We start from the raw sequence: 24623 nt of genomic DNA, 5'->3' as shown, positions 1-24623 counted from the left end.
TATGTTTTTAAAACTTTATTCTCGTGAGTTCAGCTTTGCAAAATTCTCCCTGTGTGAGCAGAAAAACACGCATGTTGGAGTTTCCAGGACAGCATGCAGGGGGAGCATAGCCACTTCTGCCCTTGAAAACACTTTCTGGTTCTGTTGTACTAGATTGACTGGAATTTAGCTTTCTGGTCTGTTGGGACAGAAGATTGTTGGAGACTCAACAGATTAATCTGGGCACTTTCAGCCATATAATGTTAAAGTGTTGATACATGTTTTCTTTACTCGGAGTCTTTTTCAAAGACTTATAAGTCCTCTCTAAATTTTTATAACAGATAGTTCATAGCCCCAAGAGTAGATCCTTGGAGTCATCTATCTCAGGCTTGGCTCTCTAAAGAGTAATTCCACTGGATTGAAGAGGCAAGTGTTTGAAATTCAGGAGACTATAAAATTGATTCTTCCATAAAGAAGTAATTTGTGGTAAATGGTGTAGTCCTCTGGGCAGCTATTCACTCATTTTATATGACCAGGACCCTTGAAACATGGTCGGAAAGATTAGAGGAGGACTTCTCTGATCTGTCATTTATCTGCACAAGCCAAGAAAACTTTGCTTTTCTTTTGATAATACAGTGTCTGGGAGCAGACCCAGCCAAACACACCATCTTACTCTAGGCTTCTGCGGCCAGCGAAAATGCAATTTTAGAAAAGTTTGGATAGTGTTCTGGAGTTAACTAGATGATTCTGAAATACTTAACCAGGTTTTCAATATTTAGTTGCATGTTCTCTGCCAGGGAAGCCAGCAACGCACTGCGTTAGTCCAGAAAGCGTGTGGGAGATCCAGGCACGGTTGCAGAGTTCTGCCTTTTGAGAAGTAAAATTTTCCGGCATGAGCTCCTCCAAAAAAGTATCCCCCCCGAGAAAATGTTAGTCACCTTTCCCTTCGTGCATTACTCTGGTGTACTAGACTCACTCAGCATGAAAGCAAGTAGGCAGCTGACATTTGCGTGCTGTGTTCTTTTGTCGGTAGAAAGTCTCTGTAGACAGAGAAGGAAATCATAGCACTTACTGGCCAAAGTGCCATCTTAAAACAAAAGCCATTACTATAGTTAGCATTTAAATACATCAGGAAATTAAATTGAAAGTAAGACAAGCTGTTGCTTTCATCCATATATATCTGATTAGCTTCTATCATAATGTTATTTCTGGTATTGGCCTTATTACTGTCCTTCCCCAGTGCTTCTAATAGCTAAAATATTTCTTCTCCTTGAATATTTCTTCTCATTTAATATTACCATACATGCAGTCCTTAAACATATTTGTCCATAGCCTCGTACCAGGAGGCACCATAAGAGACAGTAAAAATAGTAACCTGGTTGGGAAGACAGGTGATGTGAGGAGGTACAGTCTCATTTGTCAGCTTGTCACTTGTGTTGGCACTACAAGACTCCTGACATGGTAGAACAGCAATTGGATGGTATACATAATAAATTTAAGAGGTTGGGTGGTTTTTTTCAAGGTGGGTCTACTGTAATATTTTGAAAAGTAAGGAGTGTTCTCGATAAACCTTGATAATGCCCGTCGCCACATCAGCATTTATTCTTGACATCTGTTAAGTATGAATACCTAAATATTCAAAATTACCTTTCTGGATATGCTCTCTCTTGAGGAGATACAGTTCATATACTCTTCATAATAGCTGTTGTTCTTGTTATTTAATCAGTGCACTTCATAAAGTAGCAAAATATATTTCCTGCCCCCAAGACTTTGCTCTATAAGCAGGAATACACAGAAGGGAAATGAGAGGAGAGGATTTATATAAATCAAATTATGCAGCAGCTTAAGTCTTGTTGTGTGGATATTTCAATATCCGTATGTGAGTGACTTCATCATAAGGACCTGTGATGTGAAAGCATTTACTATCAGAGTTTATTAAATGCTAAATATTTTTTAGAAAAAACTTGAAATAAACTGAAATACCAGCATTTTCATTAATCTATCCAAACAGTAGAAATTAGCTTATGAAAATTAAATCTAACATATCTGAATCAGTAGAAATAATATAATACACCTTTTTGAATATTGGTGAAGTACAATTTAATGGGTAAATTAAGCAAGCTTCTGCCATAAGCTTATTAGTTTCCTCATGCCAAATTCAGATCACTGAAAGTGAAACCCTAAGACTGAATTTTCTGTATTATACAACTACTTGGAACATGCAGAGTTTAGAAATACGGTTAATAACAGTAATTTATTGAATTTTAGGTTGTCTCAGCAAAAAATACCTATTGTAATAACATGGAATTTTAAGGATTGGATTGGTATGGGATGTTGAGTGTTCCTGATCATCTGTCTGTGCTCTCTGTGATTCAGAAAGAAATAATTTGTTCCACATTTGCATTAAAAACTGACTTAGCCATAGTAAAGAACAGTTAAACTTCCATCACTTTCATATTTATAAGTCTCAGCCTCCCATTAACGCAGATAATGGGGAGTTGGCTGCAGTCATCACATTGTGTTCATCTACCACCTGCCCTCCCAGACGGAGACAAAGGGATATCCTAAATAAATGAAAATTGATGGTTCCTGCAATAACTAAAGCATCTCTTGGGTCATGTTGTTTCCTAAAATGGTAAAGGAAAGAAATAGGAAAATCACTACAGATGTCTCCTTATATTTTTTCCTTAACCAGCAGGTTTTTTAGTAGCTTTGTGTTTTGAGTTGAAGAAACTCGAAGATATGCTCAAGTGTAATAATAAGGATAAAGCATTTCTCTTTGTTATGGTCAGTTACCGCTAATCTCCTTTTAGAGTTTTAACAGGGATTTATAGGGATTCATTTGTGTTTTAGGTTTGGAGATAATTAAGTACCTTTCTGCTGCAAAGAAGAAATGGAGAGAAAATTGGCTCAAAGCTAAAACAAGATTCCTGTACTAGCGCATATATTAAACTTCCTTTTATTTGGTTGTCACCCCAATAGGAATGATTAGTGGGTTGTAAAGAAAGGAAATGTATTGCATTACATCTATTAAAGCATGTTTTATATGTAACAGTAATTAAAATATAATTGAAATCATGAGTTCTTCTAATTATTGGCTTTACATAATGCATAGTTAAAGAGTGAGCATCTATAAATGTGTCCTTTTTAGACATCCAGAAATGGTTTGCTGGCAGCATTTTAATTAAAGATGGATTAATTAAAACGCAGTTTAATCATTCTGTCATCAAAGGATTTAGACCTCATTAATTAGCTGTTGATAAATAGGTTTAAACTACAAAAAATTTAATTTAAAATACACCAGTTGAGATCTCGAATTATTAGAGCTGGAAATGCAGCAATGAGTCTAAGAAAAATTCATGCCATCTCTTTCTGTAATATTAGATTAAATACGACATTTAAACCAGTGCAGAACTTAGTTCTGCTTTGTTACTAGTGGATGGGACTCCAAGTGGGCTTTAGAATGGGTGAAGAAATAAAATTGAGACCATTCTTAATGATCGTTGCTTTGTAGTGTGGCAGTGGGATCTGTTTTCCGTTTATGCATTTGGTGAAGATTGAAAACTCATTTAAAAATCCTTCTGCTGTAGAAAATGCATGAAAATAAATCCTGGATTCAAGGTTTTATAGCTTCCACATTGCTGTGCAGGAGCAGTGCATGAGGAGATCCTGCTGCTGTGTTAGCTACCTAAATACAACCGGTGGGGAGTTCCAGACTTACAGGCAGGCAGGAGCATGAGCAACATACAGAAGGTGATGTTATCACAGTGTAGAAGAAGGGCAAGTTCCCACCTTAAAACACATGCTCTATGACTGTGTTCCCCCTGATGCCCGTACTGAACCACCCAGCTGGAGGGCAGCTGAAGACTGACTGTTTTACTTGCCTTTTTTGTGCAATTTTACAGACTTGCACACAGAGTCTGTTACCTTTCTCAGCTGCAGGGATGGTTATTCAAATAAATTCAATTTCATTACTTGCAATGGTCTAATCATAGCTGGAGTCTCATGATGGCAATCTCTTGTACTATTTATGCTTTTTCTGTCAGTTACTTAATGGTAGTTCTTTGACTCACTGGTGCTCTGATGCAATCCTTTGGGTAAACCTTATTTGTATTCTCTGTAACAGCCCCTTGGCAGACTCAGCAGCTCTGGAAGAGGCATGTTCCTCTGCTGATAGAGCACACACTTACTGCAGGTTGAGCTTCTGCATATGAAAAAACCATAAAGTGAGGCAGACCTTGACTTGCAAGTTTGTCAGAATTAACATTAAAATCTTTGCAGGTTTGTACTATGAATATCTTAATCAGCTTAATTGCTCTGAAACAGTAACTGTAAGGATTTCAATAGTTCAGTAGTCATAATATTTGAATCCATAACTCATCTGATTTTTATGCAGATGAATCAAACAATTCTGACAAATGATAGGTGAATTTTTTGAGTAGAGTTAAAAGAGTTTCAGGAAAATAATAATTTGACAACTGTATATGAAGACTTTCTTAAAAGGCTTCTTGAGTGTTAATTTAAAGACTGACTTATTGAAAAGGTGTATTTACAGAGCACTCTGGCAACTGTCCTGTCTCTAGGGTACCTGTTCAGTTGTCTTGCCAAGCTTCCAGAAAAGCAGCAGCTGAGTATGAGGTTATAGACTTACATAATCATTGTTTGCATTTGAACGTTGCTAATGAAATGGGTTGGCTGAACTTCTGTGAAGATGCATAATTTGATGAAATTTCGGAGTGAGAGAGAGAAATGTTGCACCAGTGTGGAATTAGATGAAAGACAAATCAAGTGTGAGTGGATATATGCAGTTCTTTAAAACTGTATCTGTTAAAACTCTTGCCCTTTCCTTATACTGGAAAAAAATTGGATTTCTCTTGCCCTTTCCTCATACTGGAAAAAATTGGATTTAAACTCAAACAGAGCTGTTAGAAGAAACTTACATCAATCTGTCTGGGACGGAGAAGGGGAGCTAATTCCATAGGCATTCTTAAACTACTGCAGTATCGTAGAGCCATGTTGTTTCTTTGTTCTCTTTCCTAAAAATTATTCAAAAATTTTAGGTTTGTAAAATGATGGGGGAAAACTTGCTTCGTGTGGAACTGTGGTAATAAAATGACAGCCATGAAATAAAAAAGCAAAAAGAAAATGTGTGTGAGGAAATGCAATTCCAGATTCTCTAAATTCACCAACCCCTGTAGTTTAGCCAAAAAGATGAAATACCAGCTAATGTTATATAATCTCTTCAGTTACTCTTTACGTAAGACAGGCAATTTATAATTCCCAATTATGTAATGAAAATGCTGATTACCCCTCACCTAAACTCTCTGTTCTTGAACTGAGATTATCAATTACCTTCAATCATGGCAAATCATATATGACATATGTGACAGTGCCAAGTTTCGTATTATTTATGGACTTTCTGTGTAATGTGTCTCTGGTTTCCAGGTAGCATTAATGGCTGGTGAAATGCTTTGCCTTTGTGGGCTTTATTTCCTGAAGGAATGGCATTCCTTCTGATCTGTGTCGTATTGTATCCTTAAAATATATCTGCATTGTGGGGTAATCTTGCCCTTTGTTCCTGCCCTGAGCTCTGGCTTGTCATCCATTTTAGTACAGAGAAATAGCGCATTTTGAAATACCAACATGAATTTTTTATTACAAAGGTGAGACCATTCACTTCTATGCTGCTTCTACACAGCATTTCCTTACTTCGTAATAGATGTTCTGCACTGTAGCTACATTAATATGCTGCCAGTTGCATGTGTCATACCTGCTTGCTAAAGTTACAGTGGTTCTATCCCAGCTGAACTCAAATAACATTTTTCTCTTCTAAGGACCTATTGTTACCTAGAGTTTGCTGCATATAAATAAAAATAACTTAGTTAAAGAAAACACACCGAAAATGAGAAGAGAATCTAGATGCTGGAATTCACAAGGATCAAAATTTTTTTAAAAAGTATCACATTTTCTCTGCTTGTGCGTGATACAAATTAGGACAATTTTAAATAGAGATGCTTCAAAATATAGCTACTTTCAGTATTTCTGGTTGATAGTAAGCTTCAGCAGCTCTACGCCATAAGCATGCAAAATAACCCAGGCGGTGGTTTGAATCTCTGTAATTTTCGTTAGAAATAGCATAAACAGTTAGATTTAAGAAGTCAATGCATAGAAGTGGTTTTGTTTCCTGTTGTTCATGGAGCAGTAAGTTCTATTCTAAACAATTTCCAGTCATGTAGACCACTTAAATAACAACATTGCTTTCATAAATCTTTAATGAAGATTTGCTCATCTGCTCATAGTGCTAATTTTCTTGTTCTAGTGCAAGTTTGGAATCCACCATTTGTTCATTAGTATTAAACTGGATTATTTCTCCTACTGTTCTCCACTCCCCTTCTTTACTCTTTCGCAATGAAGTGCTGACTTTTTTTTTATTAAAACAACCGCAGACGTGTTTTGCAATACTGCCATGTTGTGAACTAAATGAAAACAGGATTAAATAAACTAAACCTTAAGGCGTCTAGTTGCCCATGGAAAATAAATGACATTACCAAAGTAAATTGGTTAACAAAGAAAAATGCTCAGTATTTAAGAACCTCACAGGGTCTAGTGTGGGATTAAAGGAAGCACTGCTCACCTCACTCGTATATCCACTGACAGGTTGCTACTGACACTCCTCTTCTTTCCTGTGTGCGCGGTTCTTCCAACCTCGTTTGAGTCTTAGTATAAATACTTCAGATATCGTGGACGAATTACATCTACTGTGGCTTAACAATTTTGTGTTATTTGGGCTTTATAGCTTTCTCATGTGAAGATATTTATGTGTCTAAATGATCAAAACAGTGGCTTTCAGTCCTGGTATAAATAGAGAGATCAGCTTTGGAAAATTTGGCCTTTTGTGAATTCTTTAAAAAAGCTTTGGGTTTTAGCCTGTCTCATGGCTACGCTTGATGTTTACACAATACAAAAGCGTAAGGGCATGTTCTAGTTGTAATTCAAAAATAATTCAGTACGCAGATAACTGATAGATATTCACCTACATCTTCCAACTGTACTCATAAAAAAAATAAAAGAAACTACAGAAAATCCTCCAAGTTCTGTGCAGAACTCCCTTAAGCTGCTGTGGTTTCCAATTTATGGTTCAAAACCACCTGCTTACATTTCAAGGCAAGTCTCAAGGGCTGTGTTCAAAGAATGCTATTTTTGAAGTGTGTAAAGGTTTCTTTTTATTAGGAGGCAACTTTCTTAAAGGTGCACTGAGGAAATTACTGTGGATCTGAAACATTCTCAAACCAGTGAGTGATCCAGTGTGAAAAATTTTTTATATAAATATATTTTCAATATAAACACCTTAATGAGATATTGACCCATGAGTGTCCTTGACTCTTCGGGATATTGTATGCTTCACAAGGCAAGTTGCATTTCTGACAGCAGATCTCTGATACACAGTCTAAAAATCTGGTTCCTGAACTACTAGTATCCAGCAGGTGTTCTTGATGTGGCTTCAGTATCTGGGAATAATGAACAGGGTTATTCAGTGGTTTTTGTCCTCCTTCATCGGAAACCTTAGAATAAGTAATTGTTCCTCCATCCCAAAGTGATGTGCATGTCTTGTTCTGCAGTGCTTTGCTGTAGTTACTAAGGATGTGGGACTGGGGTAGAGGGAGTATCAGAAGATGCCACTAAGGAATGTGTTGGGCAATGTTATAGAAACTTGGCTTAATTTTTTAATAGGGTTTTTTGTCAGATATTCTTGCCACTTTTTTGTTCCCTCTCTATCTTTCTTTTCTCCATACTTACTGCATTTTTTGTAATTACATTTTTTACCTGTTTTGTAAGATACAGGCCAAAATACTCAGTTGGATTTTTATTTAGACATTGAACCTTTTTCATCTAGAGGTGTCTTGGTTTCGGGAGTGAATAGCTGAGAAATACAAAATGTGGTTTTCTTATAAATATTTGTTAGAAGTCAAGAAGAGCTGATGACAAGAATTAATATTAGAGATCACTTGTTTACTTCTGGGAAATAAAAATCACACTGCTGAGTATGTATGGATATGTTGTATTCTACTGATGAGGAAGATCTGAAAATAAGCAAAATATGTGAGGGAAGTCATTACAGATAGTTTCTAGCCCACCTGCATTAAGTGCCTTTATTCTGTAAATCCACTTAAGTTAGGTAAACTGTTGACATTAAACTACTTTATTTGATTCCATTTACATTCATAACACAGATCTGATTGTAATTGTCAGTGTGTATTAGATAGCAGTAGAAACTGGACCAAAAATGATCAGAAGACACAAGCATCATTGTCAGAGTGATTCTTGTAATTTGTCAGACTATCCATAGCTGGTTTTGCTTTAATGGCTTTTTAGGCTGTTTTGAACTTTAGGCTTTTTAAGCATTCTGGAGTTTTGTTTGGATGTATGCAATACTCCGTAAGATCTCAAAAATAGCAAGTATGTACTTTTTCTGTTATTTCTAATGATGAAGAACATGTTATTTCTGAAGGCGGAATTTTCTTCTCTCTCAAGTCAGTATAGTCAATAAGGTAGTCAAGAATCAGCAGAGGAGTGGGGATAATACTATCTTGTGCCTCAGCAAGTTTCCAAGGGGGGGGGGGGGGCGGCAAGTGCAGTCATGTCAGATTTACTTGAGTTGATGGCAGCCAATACTTGCTCTTTTTTAAGTTAATCGAAAAAACAGTGAGGTTTTTAAAACTACCTTCAATCTCCACATATTGTCAATCAGTTAAAGAAGCTGATGCTTTTGGCAAAAGGAAAAAGCACCAAACCCAGGATGTACCTCTGCATTTTAAAAAAAAAAAAGAGTATAAGAAAAGTTCTTTCAAAAGTGATACAAAACCCATGCCAACTCAAACAGAGCTGTATGCATTTAAAAGGTAACATATAACATGCAAATATACCAATGGCTGATCTCTATACACCACCAAGGTGTAGTATGTGCATGATAAGTAATACATACACCCTCCAGGAAAACATTGCATAAAACATGACAGGAAGCTTTGAAACCTATGAAAGAAGGAGAAGAGAAAGAGGTGCTTAACTTTTGTATCTGTGTTGGTTGCATTAAAAGCTCACGGCAAAGCATTGAGCACCAACATAAAACTGCCTAAACACACATATCCTCCAATCAAAAGGACCAGGCAAAGTTCAAGATGCAGTATTTGCAATATATGTGGAGTGCCAGATTAAATGATATGACATCCAGCTATTTCACAGAATCACAGAACCACAGAATCACTAAGGTTGGAAAAGACCTGTAAGATTATCCAGTCCAACCATCAACCCAACACCACCGTGCCCACTAAACCATGTCCCACAATGCCACGTCCACACGTTCCTTGAACACCTCCAGTGATGGTGACTCCACCATTTCCCTGGGCAGCTTATTCCAGTGTCTCACCACTCTCACAGTAAAGAAATTTTTCCTAATACCCAGCCTGAACCTCCCCTTCAGACTTTATACTTCTATATCGCACTTTTGGAGAAAGATTCTTGCAGTGTATAGACAGTGAAATCCTGATGTGAAGAAGTCTAGTGTCAGAATCTGCATTAACTTCAGTGGAACCAGGATTTTAACTACAAAGTACTGGCAGCTTCTCTAATTCTATATACACGTTTTTCATCTTTGAAAAGCCAGTGTTTGCCATTAAAGGGATATGCAATCCTTCACTTATGTAAGACATGTTACACAAAGATGTTGACTGTCTGTGATAGAAATGTTGGATTTTTTTTTCCAGCTGCATGAACGTGTTTCTTAATTGTCCGTGCAACTAGGGATCAGGTTAGGAAAGCTAAAGCCCTGATAGAATTGAATCTGGCCAGGGATGTCAAGGGCAACAAGAAAAGCTTCTGCAGGTACATCGGTCATAAAAGGAAGACTAGGGAAAATGTGGGCCTTCTCCAGAAGGAAACGGGAGAACTGATTACCCTGGATGTGGAGAAGGCTGAGGTACTGAAGAACTGCCTGCTGTAGGAGAAGATCAGCTTTGAGACCATCTAAGGAACCTGAAGGTGCACAAGTCCATGGGACCTGATAAAATGCATCCACGGGTCCTGAGGAAACTGGCGGATGAAGTTGCTAAGCCACTATCCATCATATTTGAAAAGTCTTGGCAGTCTGGTGAAGTTCCCACTGACGGAAAGGGTAAATGTAACCCCCATTTTTAAAAAGAGAGAAAAGGAAGACCCAGGGAACTACAGGCCAGTCAGTCTCACCTCTGTGCTCGGCAAGATCGTGGAGCATATCCTCCCGGAAACTATGCTAAGACATACGGAAAACCAGGAGGTGATTGGTGACAGCCAACATGGCTTCACTTAAGGGCAAATTGTGCCTGATGAATTTGGTAGCCTTCTACGATGGGGTTACAGCATTGGTGGATATGGGAAGAGCAACTGACACCATCTACCTGGACTTATGCAAAGCATTTGACACTGTTCCACATGACATCCTTGTCTCTAAATTGGAGAGACATGGATTCGACAGATGAACCACTCAGTGGATAAGGAATTGGCTGGATGGTCACACTCAAAAGAATTGTGGTCACCGGCTTGATGTCCAAGTGGCAACCTGTGATGAGTGGTGTTCGTCAGGGATTGGTATTGGGACGACTGGTGCTGTTTAACATCTATGTTGGTGACACGGACAGTGGGATTGAGTGCACCCTCAGCAAGTTTGCCGACAACACCAAGCTGTGTGGTGCTGTCAACACACTGGAGGGAAGGTATGCCATCCAGAGGGACCTTGACAAGCCTGAAAAGTGGACCCGTGCAAACCTCATGAAGTTCAACAAGGCCAAGTGCAAGGTCCTGCATGTGGGTCAGGGCAATCCCAAGCACAAATACAGGCTGGGTGGAGAATGGATTGAGAGCAGCCCTGAGGAGAAAGACTTTGGGGTGTTGGTTGACGAGAAGCTCAACATGAGCTGGCAGTGCACGCTTGCAGCCCAGAAAGACAACCGTGTCCTGGGCTGCATCAAAAGAAGCGTGACCAGCAGGTCTAGGGAGGTGATTCTCCCCCTCTACTCCGCTCTCATGAGACCCCACCGGGAGTACTGCATTCAGCTCTGGGGTCCCCAACATAAGATAAGACATGAACCTGTTGGAGCGAGTCCAGAGGAGGGCCACGAAGATGATCAGAGGGCTGGAGCACCTCTCCTATGAAGACAGGCTGCGAGATTTGGGGTCGTTCAGCCTGGAGAAGAGAAGGCTCTGGGGAGCGTTATAGCAGCCTTCCAGTACCTGAAGGGGGGGCCTACAAGAAAGCTGGAGAGGGACATTCTACAAGGGCATGTAGTGATAGGACAAGGGGTAATGGCTTTAAGCTGAAAGAGGTAGATTTAGATTAGATATAAGGAAGAAATTCTTTGTCATGAGGGTGGTGAGGCACTGGAACACGTTGCTCAGAGAAGTTGTGGATGTCCCAACCCTGGAAGTGTTCAAGGCCAGGTTGGATGGGGCTTTGAGCAACCTGGTGTAGTAGAAGGTGTCCCTGCCCATTGTGGTGGGGTGAAACTAGATTATCTTTAAGGTCCCTTCCAACCCAAATCGTTCTATGATTCTATGAAATATAGCCCAAAAAAGTAAATTCAGAAAAGTGATGAGTAGTTTTACTATCGGAAAACTCATTACCTGGCAAAGCTGTACTATCTTCAGCTCAGTCACATAAACAACCACTTCCTACTTACTCTTAAAAGAAAGTCCATAATGTTTGATGAAACAATCAGGTTCCTTTTTTAGAAAACAGAAACAAAGTTCAGGCAACAGCTGGATTATACGAAGCATGTCTTAATTTATTTACCACTTTTTACTGCTAATTGGGGAGTACTGCAAAAGGCGAATACTGTTACTCGACTGCACAGTTTCCTGTAAATTGCAACCATGAGTATGTGATCACTTGTCATACGGAAAAATAAACCCTGCTATCCCTGCGTCACTGGTGGTGGAAAGGTGTTTACAACCTTCATTATTTCATTTTTAAAGCTCTTTAGAATGTTACTGAAAGTTGCTGTCTAGAGGAGATAGTTTATTCAATCGTTTAAGGTGACGGGTCTATAAAATACACTAAAAGTTGCTTCCTAAAATGTGACCATACATGTATAACAGTATAATACATTATTGTGCACAATGCTTGTGCGTGGTGTCTTGTCTTACAGAGTAAAACTTGTCTGCAGGCGTGCTAGGGAAGAGCAGATCTGTAACTTTTGTTTCCATATGAAATGTCCATTTGGTGAAAAAGATGTCTGCATCAGAGCAAATGACAGTTTAGGTGACAAATTATTAGCTCGATTCAGTGATACCTCTGCTGCGCTCTCACCATGTCAGAGGTTCTCCTTAGCTTCTCTGTCATTTGACCTACTCTTTGCCATTACTGGTTTCTGGGGCAATATAAAATTAGTATTTCTACCTTGTAAAACCACAGCACTTTGAGCAGAAAAGAGATCTTGTAAACTGGGTCTCCCTACTAAGTCTCTAAATGTAGGCTTTTCTTTTTCCTTGTGTGGTTAATTTGTATGTTTTGTTTTGTTTCTCTTTAAATACTGTCACTTTGTGTAATTTTAAAATCTGGTTTGGACTTACAAGCATGTAATGTCTTTAATATCCTTCAAAGAATTTGAATTGTGTGCTGTGGATTGCTGCTGCAGAAGGACAAAATCACAACATCTCTATTCTTTGAATAGCACCATTATCACTCTGTGTTAATGAAATGATTTCAGTATTACAACAAATGAGGTTTTGAAATTCATTCAGTATTAAAGGGAATTGGATTGTAATTAGAGCATATTTCAAAAAGAATAAAAGGATCTGTGATATGTGCTTAGCTCTTAGAGCACCTAATCCTATATTAATTGCGCTTTGGGCACATCTGCCCTCATGTGAAGGGGACTTTGACAGTGAAGATGAAAATGTTTTAATGCTTTTAAGGCCAATCAGCTCCTCCAGCAGGACAGTGTTGCAAGAGGAGTACTGTTGGAGAGCACAGGGCTGCACTCCCTACCCTTCCCTGTCCCTCACATGCACAAAAGCAAACAATGTTGTGTTGTAATGTTCTCTGTAGGTTGTTGAGGACTCAGCCTAATGTTATCACATTACCTTCTTGCTGTTGGGATTTAGTCTGTGTTAGTTTTTTTAACATGTTTGGGCAGGGGAAGATCGTAAAGGTATTTAGGTACCGCAATCTGAAATTGAATAGTCTTACGTTTTCTCTGTGTCTGTTGTGCTACAGACAAGAAAACATGAGACCATCCATTCCAGCATGGACTGTGACGCTAGCAGAAAGTGCCTGGCTTGACGTAATTGGAGCGCTCTGGCTTGTCTGGAGAGGAGGGTGTACAGCATGGTCAGATGCGATTCAAGCTTCATGCATACGTAGGGATATTTAGTTCACCTTTCAGCAGAGAGTATCAGTGAGGCAGTGAAAATGAGAGCTTCTCCTTCCCTGTGAAGGGTTGGTTGGAATTCACTTTTGCTGAATCTACATGCCATAGACTGAAGGCAGTAGGGTTGAAAGTAAGGATCATGGATGTGATTGTGTACCCGAAATGCAGCAAGACGTGGTTTTCTCAACTACGCTTCAGAGAGTTTGATCAGCTTTCAGCACTTAACAGTTACCATCCCGTTCGTTCTATGGCCAGATGAACTACCTTTTGCCAACAATAATTTGCCTTTCTACGTTGAGTTGTTAAGGAAAGCAGTTTGCTATTTGAAGTTACCGAGCTGCACTCGTGCCCCGCCTCTCTGTAGCAGAGTTGCCTAACGGGCTTTGTGGAAATCGCGTGACGCTCCGCAGGACTGCTGTGCTGTGGATGTGGGTGAATCTGAGTGCTCAGCTGAGCAGAAATGGGCAGAGAGCCTCATCAGGGAGCCGGGGATTTGCACCAACACAGCTGTACTCAAGCAAGACTTGCTTTCCTCCCTGTCTTGTGGTGGTTTTGAATATATTATTAATTACCACCTTTCTTTCTTTGCAGCCTGTTCCAGCACTACTGCTATGCTCGAGGTGGCATGCGCCACACTTCCTACACTTGCATCTGTGGCAGGTAAATCAATGGTTTATACTGAACTGTTGTAGTCTTTATGGTCAGTTTCCCATAGGATATTTGTAAAATTGTTCCTTTTAGGCATACGATAAGTTTGCAGGTGCCACCAGAGTGAGTTTTGAACTGTTTCCTCTGGAAAAGCCACAGAAAGGTGCCTAGCACTGTGTCTTAAAGAAATAACTCGGTTACAGATTCTGCTACACTCAAGAGATTCCCCAACGACTGCTGCTACTGCCAAGATCATGTTTATGCTCACATCTGTGCTGCAGTTGGATTTTTTATTAAATAGCTTTATGGAGAAGGGCTTTAGAGCTATTCTCTGTTGCTCAAAAATACTCTCTTTGAAATACACCTTAAATATTTCATATAATTCTCAAAATTCTTTGCTTTAAAGGTTAGGATGCGATTAAACTAATCTTTTTGGAATTTGGAAATTTTTTGGTCTCTCTTTTTCTTGCTGAACAGCTAGTGTTGAAGGTATTGCATTTGGGAAAGTATTATAAAAGTTCTCCCTGCAGTTGTAGAAATGCACATTTTTAATTTGCAGAATTTCAAGAGAATAGTGTGGGATACATGTTGAAGGACAGCTGTGTGCTTTGTGCAGAGATTAATCTTATTTAGTCAGTGGAATTAATCTAATCAGAGATATATGACAGTTCGATGAGGCATATATGTTGGTATATATGTTCCATTTGTAGATCTGCTGCTGCTTACAAACATTTGCCTTATGCTGAAGTCACATACAGTTATAAAAAATAATTTTTACATTAATGACAATAATGTTATATTGCTTTGGAGGTAATAAGGACAATTAGCATCTTTGCTTCTTTCTGCTGTTTACTCAATTGCATATTTGTAAATGCAGTTTTCCAATTTATATGCAAAATTGCAGTAGGAGCATGAGCAGTTTTATGGCAAATTGTGCACCTAAATTGTTTGAAAAGTTTCCTGGTTTAAGTACCATCGTAGAACTTGAGAATTAACATCCCATTGAAATGAGACTCCATCTCCATGGTACCATCACAGGCTGTGATGGTAAAATCAAGTTGTCTCTGTGTATGGTTTTTCACAGCCATACAGACTTCACATTCACTTACAGTAAATCAGAATCCGTGCTGCGGGATCTGGTTCGGGTACTAGAGAACATCAATGCCTTTGCTAAACCTGTAGAAACGTCTACCGTATGCTTGTGTAGTGGATCCTTGTGATCCCGTGAGGATAGACTAGACTCTCCACAGGACTGAAAAATCCAAGACTTGTGTTACGTGACTCAGGGAACCCAGGAGGAGGAAAGCCCCAACAGCAGTTCAGAACTGGGTGATGACAAGAGCTTCCTGGGTGTCCCCTCCCGCCGTGCTGGAGGGGCTTAGCAGGGCGTGGGAGCAGTGTTTGAGCTGCCTCTGAACCGTTGTAGGATTTAATACATGGAGAAATGCCCTTGAAATGCAAGATCATAACAATATTGTGACTCACTGTTGTAGTTGGGAGCTGGCATTGTGTCCTACCACTACAATTAAAATTGCAGACAAACTTGATTTAAAAAAAAAATAAATTACATAAGACAGAATACTAAGGCCTTTGTCCCTAAATTGCTACAATCTGACTAGGAGTGATGCAGTAAGAATGAATAATATTAACAGTTTTAAGCTAGGTCCTAATAAAATGAAGGTAAATAGATCTCTTTGATGAATTCAATTAACATAACAATGGCAAAAATAATAGGCTTTTTTTTTAACCATGAAGAGATCATGCATTTTAAATATTACACTTAACTACGTTTATGATTAAAAATAGCTTTTGCAATTAGGATTTTTAAATAGTTCTGGTTTATTCTATTCATGCCGAGTTTTGTTGTTTTCCTGACACTTAAAACCATGATATTTTGACAGGAGCTTTCCTTTTTAGATTACAGGCCTGATAATAATTTCCATAGAAGAGAATCGTGCTTTTAAATAAAAACCAAGTTTGTTACTCAGTTTTTAGAAAAGATGCTCAGTACGCCAAGTAATCAAAACTATATTTCAGTACAGAGATAAATCACTTGGCGCATGTTGAGTGCATGCATTTGTTGCTGTCCCTGTCCAGTGTTACACTCTTCAGGAGATGGTAAATGAATGTTTGGTGTGACCAAATATGCTTTATGTATTCACTTGCATGTATTCACTCTCCAATCAGTTGAGAATAACACATATGTATTAGTATTACAGGTCGTCACATAGTGAGGTTAGTCCTGTAGTTAGCGATGCTTTCAAACACTATCAGCTTGTAAGTGGTTTGAAGCGCAAACAGGCATCACGTAAGTGCAATTAAAGGAGAATGGTAGTATTTGATAAACGTACTTGGATATATTTAGCACTCATCTACAAAGTGTTGACTTCCGAGAAGTGTTCAAATGCTAATCAATTATTCATTGCAGTGTCTTAGTGTAGCAAGTAACCATTTTTACAAGGCGGAAAACAAAGGGTAAGTTACGTGCAGAGTGCATCTTGGTGACCCTGAGATGGATGGCATCCACTGGTAACCAGCCGCAGAGTTTCCAGCTGGAGTTAGGTGGAGTTGGAGGAGTCAGTATCTCTGCAACTACCACAGGAGCCATGGTCAGCTGCTACTTGATACTGTGGCATCTTAGACTTAGGTTCAAATCTTCTTGACAGATGTCTCCAGGCAGATGACAGCTCTCGGCAGATGATACCAGTGATTAAGAATAACATAGTGCAGTAAAATGCCTTCCTCTATCTGAGGATCACCACAAGTAAAGCTTTTTTTTTTATCCTAATCTGAAGATTAGGATACTTATTGAATCTGGTTTTCTTTCTTTCTTTTCAATACAACTTTTTAAGATTTCATCTCCTAGATGAAAAAGGGGAGAGAAGGCTGTTAGTGCTTCCTTCTTTTTTGTTTAAATTCCTGCTTTTATTGTTTAAATCATGATGGAAATAGTGTGCTGTTTTAGTTAATGGGCTGTTTTTTTCTTTAGACGTTCTTAATGTAGAGCTAATAGCTGCACTTTTTGTAATGCTTGATGCTCAGCTTAGTCCTGTTCTTAAAATATTGCTGACATTCCTCCTCTTTCTACTAATCATTTCTTTTCAGGGTGTTTTCTAATCTAAAATGTATTTTGGGGACTTTTTTTCCTTTCCTAGTAATCTGAATCTCTTCCTACTGTTTGCATTCTCAGTGGTGTTAATTTGCAGCGTTTCCACTGCTTCACACAATTCTTCCTGTAACAAACACATCTTTGGCACCAGTTAGAGGCAAATTATTAAAGGAATAAAAATAGATACACAGAAATCTCTTGGAGAATTTTTCAGGTTGGCTGCCTGAAGGCAGACATCGACATCCCCACGTGTGGTGGTTTTCAGAGGTGCTGACCTCCAGGAAAGCAGCAGAGCTGCCAGTGATCCGCACCTCCCCACAGCGCTTCATTTTAAACCCTGATTTGGCGCTCTAATGCCAGACCTTTCAACTGTTGCTCTGTGGGAAGAAAAGAAATAGCTTCTACAGGAAGGCTCATTTGCTTGACTGCGGCTGGAGGTTTTGTTAAAATTGTTTTGAAGCCACCTTGAAAGTCTAACTGAATAATTACGGACAATTTCTGGCTAGCTGTAGCATTTACCTTGTGGGTACGCATCACTTCTGTAGCATTGCTCCTAAAGCACCTTTCCTGCCTTCGTCTTGAGATGGTGGTAAAGACGCTTCCTGTGAGGAAGATTGGACTTGCACCTCTTGGCAGGAACGGGCTGGAGGTGTGTCTGCATCAGTGTTTTCATTTGGGTCAGTAGTGCATTTCTGAAGCAAGATCTCCCACTCTTCCCCAGCTGCAAGCCTTGGCCAGAGCGCAGGGACCAGTTCTGGAGTGCACGTGCTGGATTTCTTTTGAGTGAAAAACAGCTGGGAGAGCTTTCAGGAGCAGGTCTGCTGTGCCTCAGTTGCTAATGGGCGTTCAGCCCGGGGGACCAACCCAGAGTCAGTCCCAAGCGAGCAGACCTCTTCACCCCAATCACTTCAAACAGACAAAAACCCTGAAGTGCATGTGGTGTGCATATCTGGTCTTCCGCACCAACTGTGCTCTCTGTGGTACGATCCCATTTACGCGACAGAGCCAAGATATGTGTGATAGATAAGGAGTCTCAAATGCCAAGAAAGATTGTGTGCTGCTTAACGCTTCACTAACAGTGCTGAAAAACAGATTTTTCGTGCATCTTCCACAACAGTTGGTGCCAAACCTAACGGAAATATTTTGTAAGCTAGAACCTTTACATTAAAATGTGCAAAAGAAATCCCCCATTTGCAGTATTTGCAGTGTCTATTGTTGAAAGCATTTGTGCAGTGCTCATACTTGAATATATGACTTGTTTATGCAGCTGGTATGGTATATGACACCAAGGGTGCCAGCATAAGTAAACAAGCTATCTGCAAATACATTAGCATGGAGTTATGCCCTTAAGCTTCATGATAATTTTTTAAAAGTTGATCATAAATATATGCATGTGCTATTTGCTTCTCCTGCTTTATCTCAATTTTTAGAGGGAGATAAGGAATAGTATCGGCAGCTAAAATCCTGACAAACTGCTGTGGAGCATGTGTGTATGTGAGCGTGTGCATGGATGCCAGGTGTTGGGTTTTTTTTATTATTTTCATGTTTTTCCTCGAACACCAAGCATGTGAGTTCACAAACAGTGTCGTGCATAGCACCAAGGTCATTCCATTTGCTTCCAAGTGCTGCCTCCCCAGATCATAGCCCTCCACTTGGGAAACAGGTTCTCAGGCAGGAGATGATTGCTGCCTCCTCTTGTCAGGCTGGTAGTCCAACGCAGAGGTAGGACCTGTCTCCGCCGCTGTCACCTGCACATGAAAGGAGACGGCTGAGGCTGGAAACACGGTTCCCACCGTACATGTCGCCTGGCGCAGAAGGCCCCTTTCTTTTGATTGCAGTCCATTGCCCTATTATAGATCTTTTTTTCAGACAGAGCAAACTTAAGTTTCAAAGTGTCCTGGCGTGGAAAACTGGAATTGTGGCCAGAAGGAACTATTCCACCAGTGCCCAGAAGACAGGACATCTCAGAAGGAAGCTCATGTCCGTCTTCCTCTTGCGTGCAAGTTTATGGGGCCGTTTTTAGTTACCCGCACAACAGTGTAGGTTCCCAAGTCAGGTGTCCAGAAGTAAAAAGCAGCCAGCTAGTAGCCAGTTGTAAAACTGTGCTTCAGCCGTTGGACCAGCCTCACAAAACAAATTTGTTGCAGCCTTAATTCTGTGGGGTTTTTAAACTCTTGATTTAACAGCTTTAATTTTTCCCTTTGGAGTGTGTATAATTTTAAGAAATACACTTTGTGTCAGAAAATCATTCCCATGATTCTGAAACATTGTCCTTCACTGCCTTATTACATACTGATTCTTATATCCTAAAAAATACTTAACAATAAAAACTTAATGCTTTCAAAATACTAACATGATCCAGCCCTTTAGATTGAGAGCCTTCAGAAACTTAAGGCAGCATCTACTTTCTCCTCCATAATCATTGCTTATGACCAATGAGCTATTAAATATCTAATTGATCACAAGTACTTAATGTATCTTGAAGGTAATCTCTTTTTGGATACAGTGCATGTTTACTGTTTTTTGTAATTGCACATATCAGAAGTCTCATATGAGAAGTATGTCAGATGGCATATTTACTCCAGATACAACAAAAGATTCATTGAAATTGAGCCTCCGATTCCTTTCACCTAAGATATGAAGCTGTTCCACCATCACAACTTGAAAGAATCAAATGTGAGCAGGATGACCAAGACGGTTTTGATGAAAGGTGAGATACAGACTGGCAAGTCAGAGGGTCAGAGAGATACCACAGTAATCCTGTCCCAACATGTGTATTTTTGGATACAATATAATTCTTCTAGCTTTTTGAAGAGAAAAAGAGAGAGACCATCTCTCTGAGGAGAACAGTAAAAGAAAAATAGGTAAAGCTTGAGATCTTCACCAGTCTTCTAACTGATGTTTGATAAACCTGGGGGAATATCAGTAGAAAACAGAGGACACCAAGGACAAATATAGGTCACCGAATGGATCGTGGAGCTTCAGAAGCGCAGAACAAGGGTCTGTCCTTCTCTGGAGATGTTTTATTCCTGTGAATCAGCAGTTTCGTCTGAAAGGTTTCCAGGAATAAAAATGTTCGTAATGTGATTTTTAATAAGAGATACGAATAGAGTGACAGTTCTCCTGCCTGTTATTGCTGCTGACATTGTATGCTGCGAGTGCTCCCTGAGCAGCATGCAGTGTATCCACTCCAGCAGAGATCATGCGTAGCCATGCCAGAGGTGAACTGGAACTGTTTACGGACAGCTGAATTTTTCCAGTACCAGTGACTCCTAGAGCGTTTCAGACATGTCAGATGTGACTCCAGTGGAAGCTTGTTTTTTGTACCTCGGAATATTTAACCTCACATAGGGAAACATGTCACATGGTAATTAAAAAAAATCCAGAAGGAAATAAATGGGTATAGGTTGAAAAATTACCCTTGGATAATTGCTTCCTTAACACTGTCATGGACGTGGGAAGTATTTATATGAACTGTGCTGAGTTCTTTCTGCAGAAAGGTCATATCTTGCAGCCAGAGTAGCAAAATGCCCATTCTGTACCCATTTCTGCTGAGCGAGCTGCAGGGTATGTATTACAGCCCACGCCAGGGCAAGGCCTATGGCTGTTCTCACAGACTGCAAAATTTCGTGTTTCATATATGAATACACTGATGTTTACAATGTTTCTTCTTCCATTAATCATGCTGAATTTTCTTTTCACCTATCAGTGGGGAGAACTCGTCTGTTTTGCACTACGGCCATGCTGGAGCTCCAAATGATAAGACTATTGAAGATGGAGACTTGTGGTAAGTAAAGGATATTTGATATTTTTCTTACACTAGTGCTGTTTCCATACATGCATTGTATGTACTCTTGGACTTAATTAGTAAAATGATGGCTGCATAATGATGAAAGTCCAGATCTTTAAAATAGAATGTAATGTTGCATACCAGACTAGTTAGGTTTCTCCAAAGGTCCTGTATACCTGCATCTCCAGCTGAAATGGAAAAGAGGGCTTGTTTTCAAACACTAATGTGCCAAAGGCACTTGGAATTTAGTTTAAGAAATGCCTGTATTCTAAATACAAGGGCAGTTGCAAAAATTGGCATCTGAGTTTGCTCTTGAACCTCAGATCCAAACCTCAGCTCTGACGATGGGGTGGAGAATCGAGAGAGCGTTGGCTACTTTTAAAGAATTGCATCAAATTGCAATATGGATTAGATCTTCCAAATGGCTTATGTACACCCAGACACGCCAGCCCAAAAGTAGACTTTTGAATGTGTGAGAAGATCAAATTCATCTCAGTTCAGGGTACTTCTGGTTCTGTATTGTGCCAAAAATTTCTAAAAAGATTTTCCTTAGTGTTTAGCATTGCCATAATACAGTTGCAAATACCAAAAATTTTTCTCTACCTGCGTTACATGTCCACATGCTTTGCGGTATGACTGCAGATAAAAGCAAGGTGAATGAAAGCACCAAATACATTGCTATAAATTGAGAGGCAAACCTAATTGTGTGGTGTGTAATGTAGCAGAATATAGCTTTTGTACTTCACCTCCTAAGGCTTTGGTCAAAAAACCTTCATTTATAAAAGTGCAGAATTACTTTCGGAGGATTTGATTACTGACATTCAGTGGACAATATCTATTATTATCTATTATCTATTACTTTTGCAGCACGTGCAAAATGGGTGCAGGTATGTATTTTCACAGTTGAATGTAAAGGTGTGGAGGAAAGCAAATTAGTATTATCATAGATAAGCTCAAAAGCTATTACAGAAAACAAATTGAATCTCAGAAGTAAAAAAACATGCCTTGTTGGCTAATGTTCTGGGCACATCTGCAGGTGCTGCAGAATGAACTTACTGTATTACAGAGAAGTAATTTCTTTTTAATACTGTAAAAACTTTTTTAAAAGCTTCTTGTACAATAGTTTATGTATTATCTTCATCTGTGGTGAATAGCTTACTGAACCCATCAAATACTAACATTAATTTATTGCAGGACAATAGCTTTGACTTATGATCACATTGTGTTTGAGTAGAGAATGTGCTGTGAGGTTTATTTGATCGGGCAGGACACACTAACATGATACTGTATTGGCTGTGGCATTCGATTAATTTTTCAAAAAAAGTCTGTAGCCTACAGGGAATCTCAGCGTGTGTTACTGAGAGAAGATACGCCACAACGCATTATGATGTCCTGTATTTAAAATTAAGGCCTTTAGATGGTGAGGGGAATAGTATTACTGGGAGACCTTAGGGTGAAGGGTATATATAGGACCCTTTTACTTACGGTCTCTGAGGACAGTTTAGTGGATGGCTGAAGTCCTTCCTAAACCCCAAGAGCACATTCCAAGACTTTCCGCAAACTCAGATTTCCTGCTGTATTGGCAAAATCTTAAAAAAAAAAAAAAAAAGGGTTTTATTGGCCTCAGATATCTGAATGTCAGTGAAACATTATCTACCAAGTACATTGATCACTTAAGCATTTCAAAACTACTGTTCTGCAACCCCACTTTGTAACCATCTCAACAAAGCAAACAAGGTTTAACCTAGTTTGAAACATTCTCTTGCTGAAATGGTCCAGTTGCATCTTTGTCTTGATGAGATGAAGTTTATCAGGTGTAGATTAGCTTTAGCACATTAAGTGCTCCGTGTGCACAAGCACTCACCCAGGTTTCCGTCTCTGCCCTTGCCCCTCTCGCTGGCTGATACTACGTAGCAGTGAAACTTTGCTCCACATCATTTTCTTAGTATCTTTCTCCAGTGGGAGTAAAGAAATCATAAGAAAATGTAATTTCATTTGTGTAAAGACAATTAAAAAATACACTCATTTTCCACAGTTAAAAATAGAGTTTTGGAAAAAATCTTGAGCTAGCGTACTTTAGCAGCATACAAATTACGACAAGGCACTACCTGGGGTGTTTTACTGTATGCTTTTACAAATTTCTAAATTGGGTGTAGGTACATGTGTATGTGCATACAGAACAGGTTATTAAAATGACAGTATGCTGATTTGTATGTATATGTTAGAGTTCATATATTTGGCTCTCAATTAAGCTTTTAAATAGCTACTGGGAGCCCTCTGTTGGTTAATCCTAGGAAGCCCTGAACATAGGGAAAAAATGGCTTTACTTTTGGTCAAAAAGAATTAGAAGTATTTTAAGGGTTACTTCTGCTTCTGCCAGTATTTTGGTATAAATCTAATTTAACAATTCCTATACTTGTATGTAATAGAATCGGAAGATTGGGTACTTGGTATGATTTTTATTAAATTATTCAATAGAATTTCATGTCTTTTTCTTAACATTATTTAGTGGATATGACTAACATTCAAGAGTTTTGCAGAAATGTGCTGCTCAGGTTTTTTATGTACAAAGCAGTGCAGTGCAGTAAGTATTAGTAAATAAGTCAACAAAGCACCTGAATGTTAGAAAAAATACATTTGGAAGACTAATGCTTTGCTTCTTTGAAATGCTCAAGTGCATTCTTTGTTTGCTCTTTTAAGAATATGAATTACAAGGATTTGGTGGTATCAACAGGAGATCATAGGCAAAAATGCTTGTGCTATTGCATTTTGGGTTTGTTTTTTTCTTTTTAAGACTGTTATTCTGACTCCTCCTTTAAAAACTGTGGCAGGTTTAGAACAGCCTGGTTTTATGTTGTTCATTTTTGAAAATTAACCTACATCAAATGGGTTTATTGCTTCTGTAAGAAACCGGTATGGAATTACATCTCTGATATTGCATTATAATCCACATTTTTACAGGTACAGTTTCTGTGCCAAAAGATGTCAGTGCAAGGCAAGGAGTGTAAAGAGAATTTCTGACACTTCTTGTTAACATGGACTGTATTGCTAAGCAGGGCTGTCACTTTTGGTCTATTAAATATTAAAAACAAAATAGCTAATTAACACAAAGCATTATGATTGACATAGAAAGAAATTAATATTTTTAGGGAAGTTTAGGTGTTCAGTAGGTATGTGCACTTAACTGATGCTGATATTAAAAGTAAATATTGCAATAACAGCAAGTCAGTGTTTTATATAAATAATTCATGTACTGTAACATCTATGTGGTGAACATTTAAATAGTATGATCAATATGGTCTAAACCAAACACTTTTCCTAAGCAAGTGTCTATTGTCTCCATGGTCAAAAAAGTCATGCAGATAAATGGGTAGGCTGACCACCCTGGTGAAGTGCCATTCTAGGCACTCTACCCTTTCACTTGGTATTACCTTTAAATAAAATCTTCTACTCAGAATGTTGGAAATCATGGCCTGCAGTCATGATGTACAGCCAGGCTAACGTACAAATACTGATTTTCTTCTGTCATCTTAAACCTGTGACAGCTTGGCTAGGAACGGAGCTCAAGACTGGTTTACTGCATTATCCCAAGGTATTGCATTACTCGTTGTGTGCTAAGAGGCCTGCTGTTTCTATAGGAAGGCTGTAACTACGTTTTATAATATGGAAAGTGGAGTCATAAGCAAAAGTGCCCGTT

General features: G+C 39.0%; 1 protein-coding gene across 3 annotated transcripts in view; it reads left to right on the top strand.

The window, feature by feature from the left end:
- PEPD (peptidase D) overlaps window positions 1-24623 on the top strand; it is a 146933-nt gene that overhangs the window by 70024 nt on the left and 52286 nt on the right. For all 3 annotated transcript variants that reach the window (XM_059824841.1, XM_059824840.1, XM_059824839.1), the window contains 2 exons: window positions 13971-14039; window positions 20846-20923. In XM_059824841.1, the coding sequence (XP_059680824.1) occupies window positions 13971-14039; window positions 20846-20923 (147 nt within the window). The remainder of the gene's footprint in view (window positions 1-13970; window positions 14040-20845; window positions 20924-24623) is intronic.

Source organism: Gavia stellata, chromosome 15, assembly GCF_030936135.1.
Source record: "Gavia stellata isolate bGavSte3 chromosome 15, bGavSte3.hap2, whole genome shotgun sequence".
Taxonomy (NCBI): domain Eukaryota; kingdom Metazoa; phylum Chordata; class Aves; order Gaviiformes; family Gaviidae; genus Gavia; species Gavia stellata.
The sequence above is the reverse complement of the archived record's forward strand: the minus strand, read 5'-3'. Positions and strand labels throughout refer to the sequence as shown.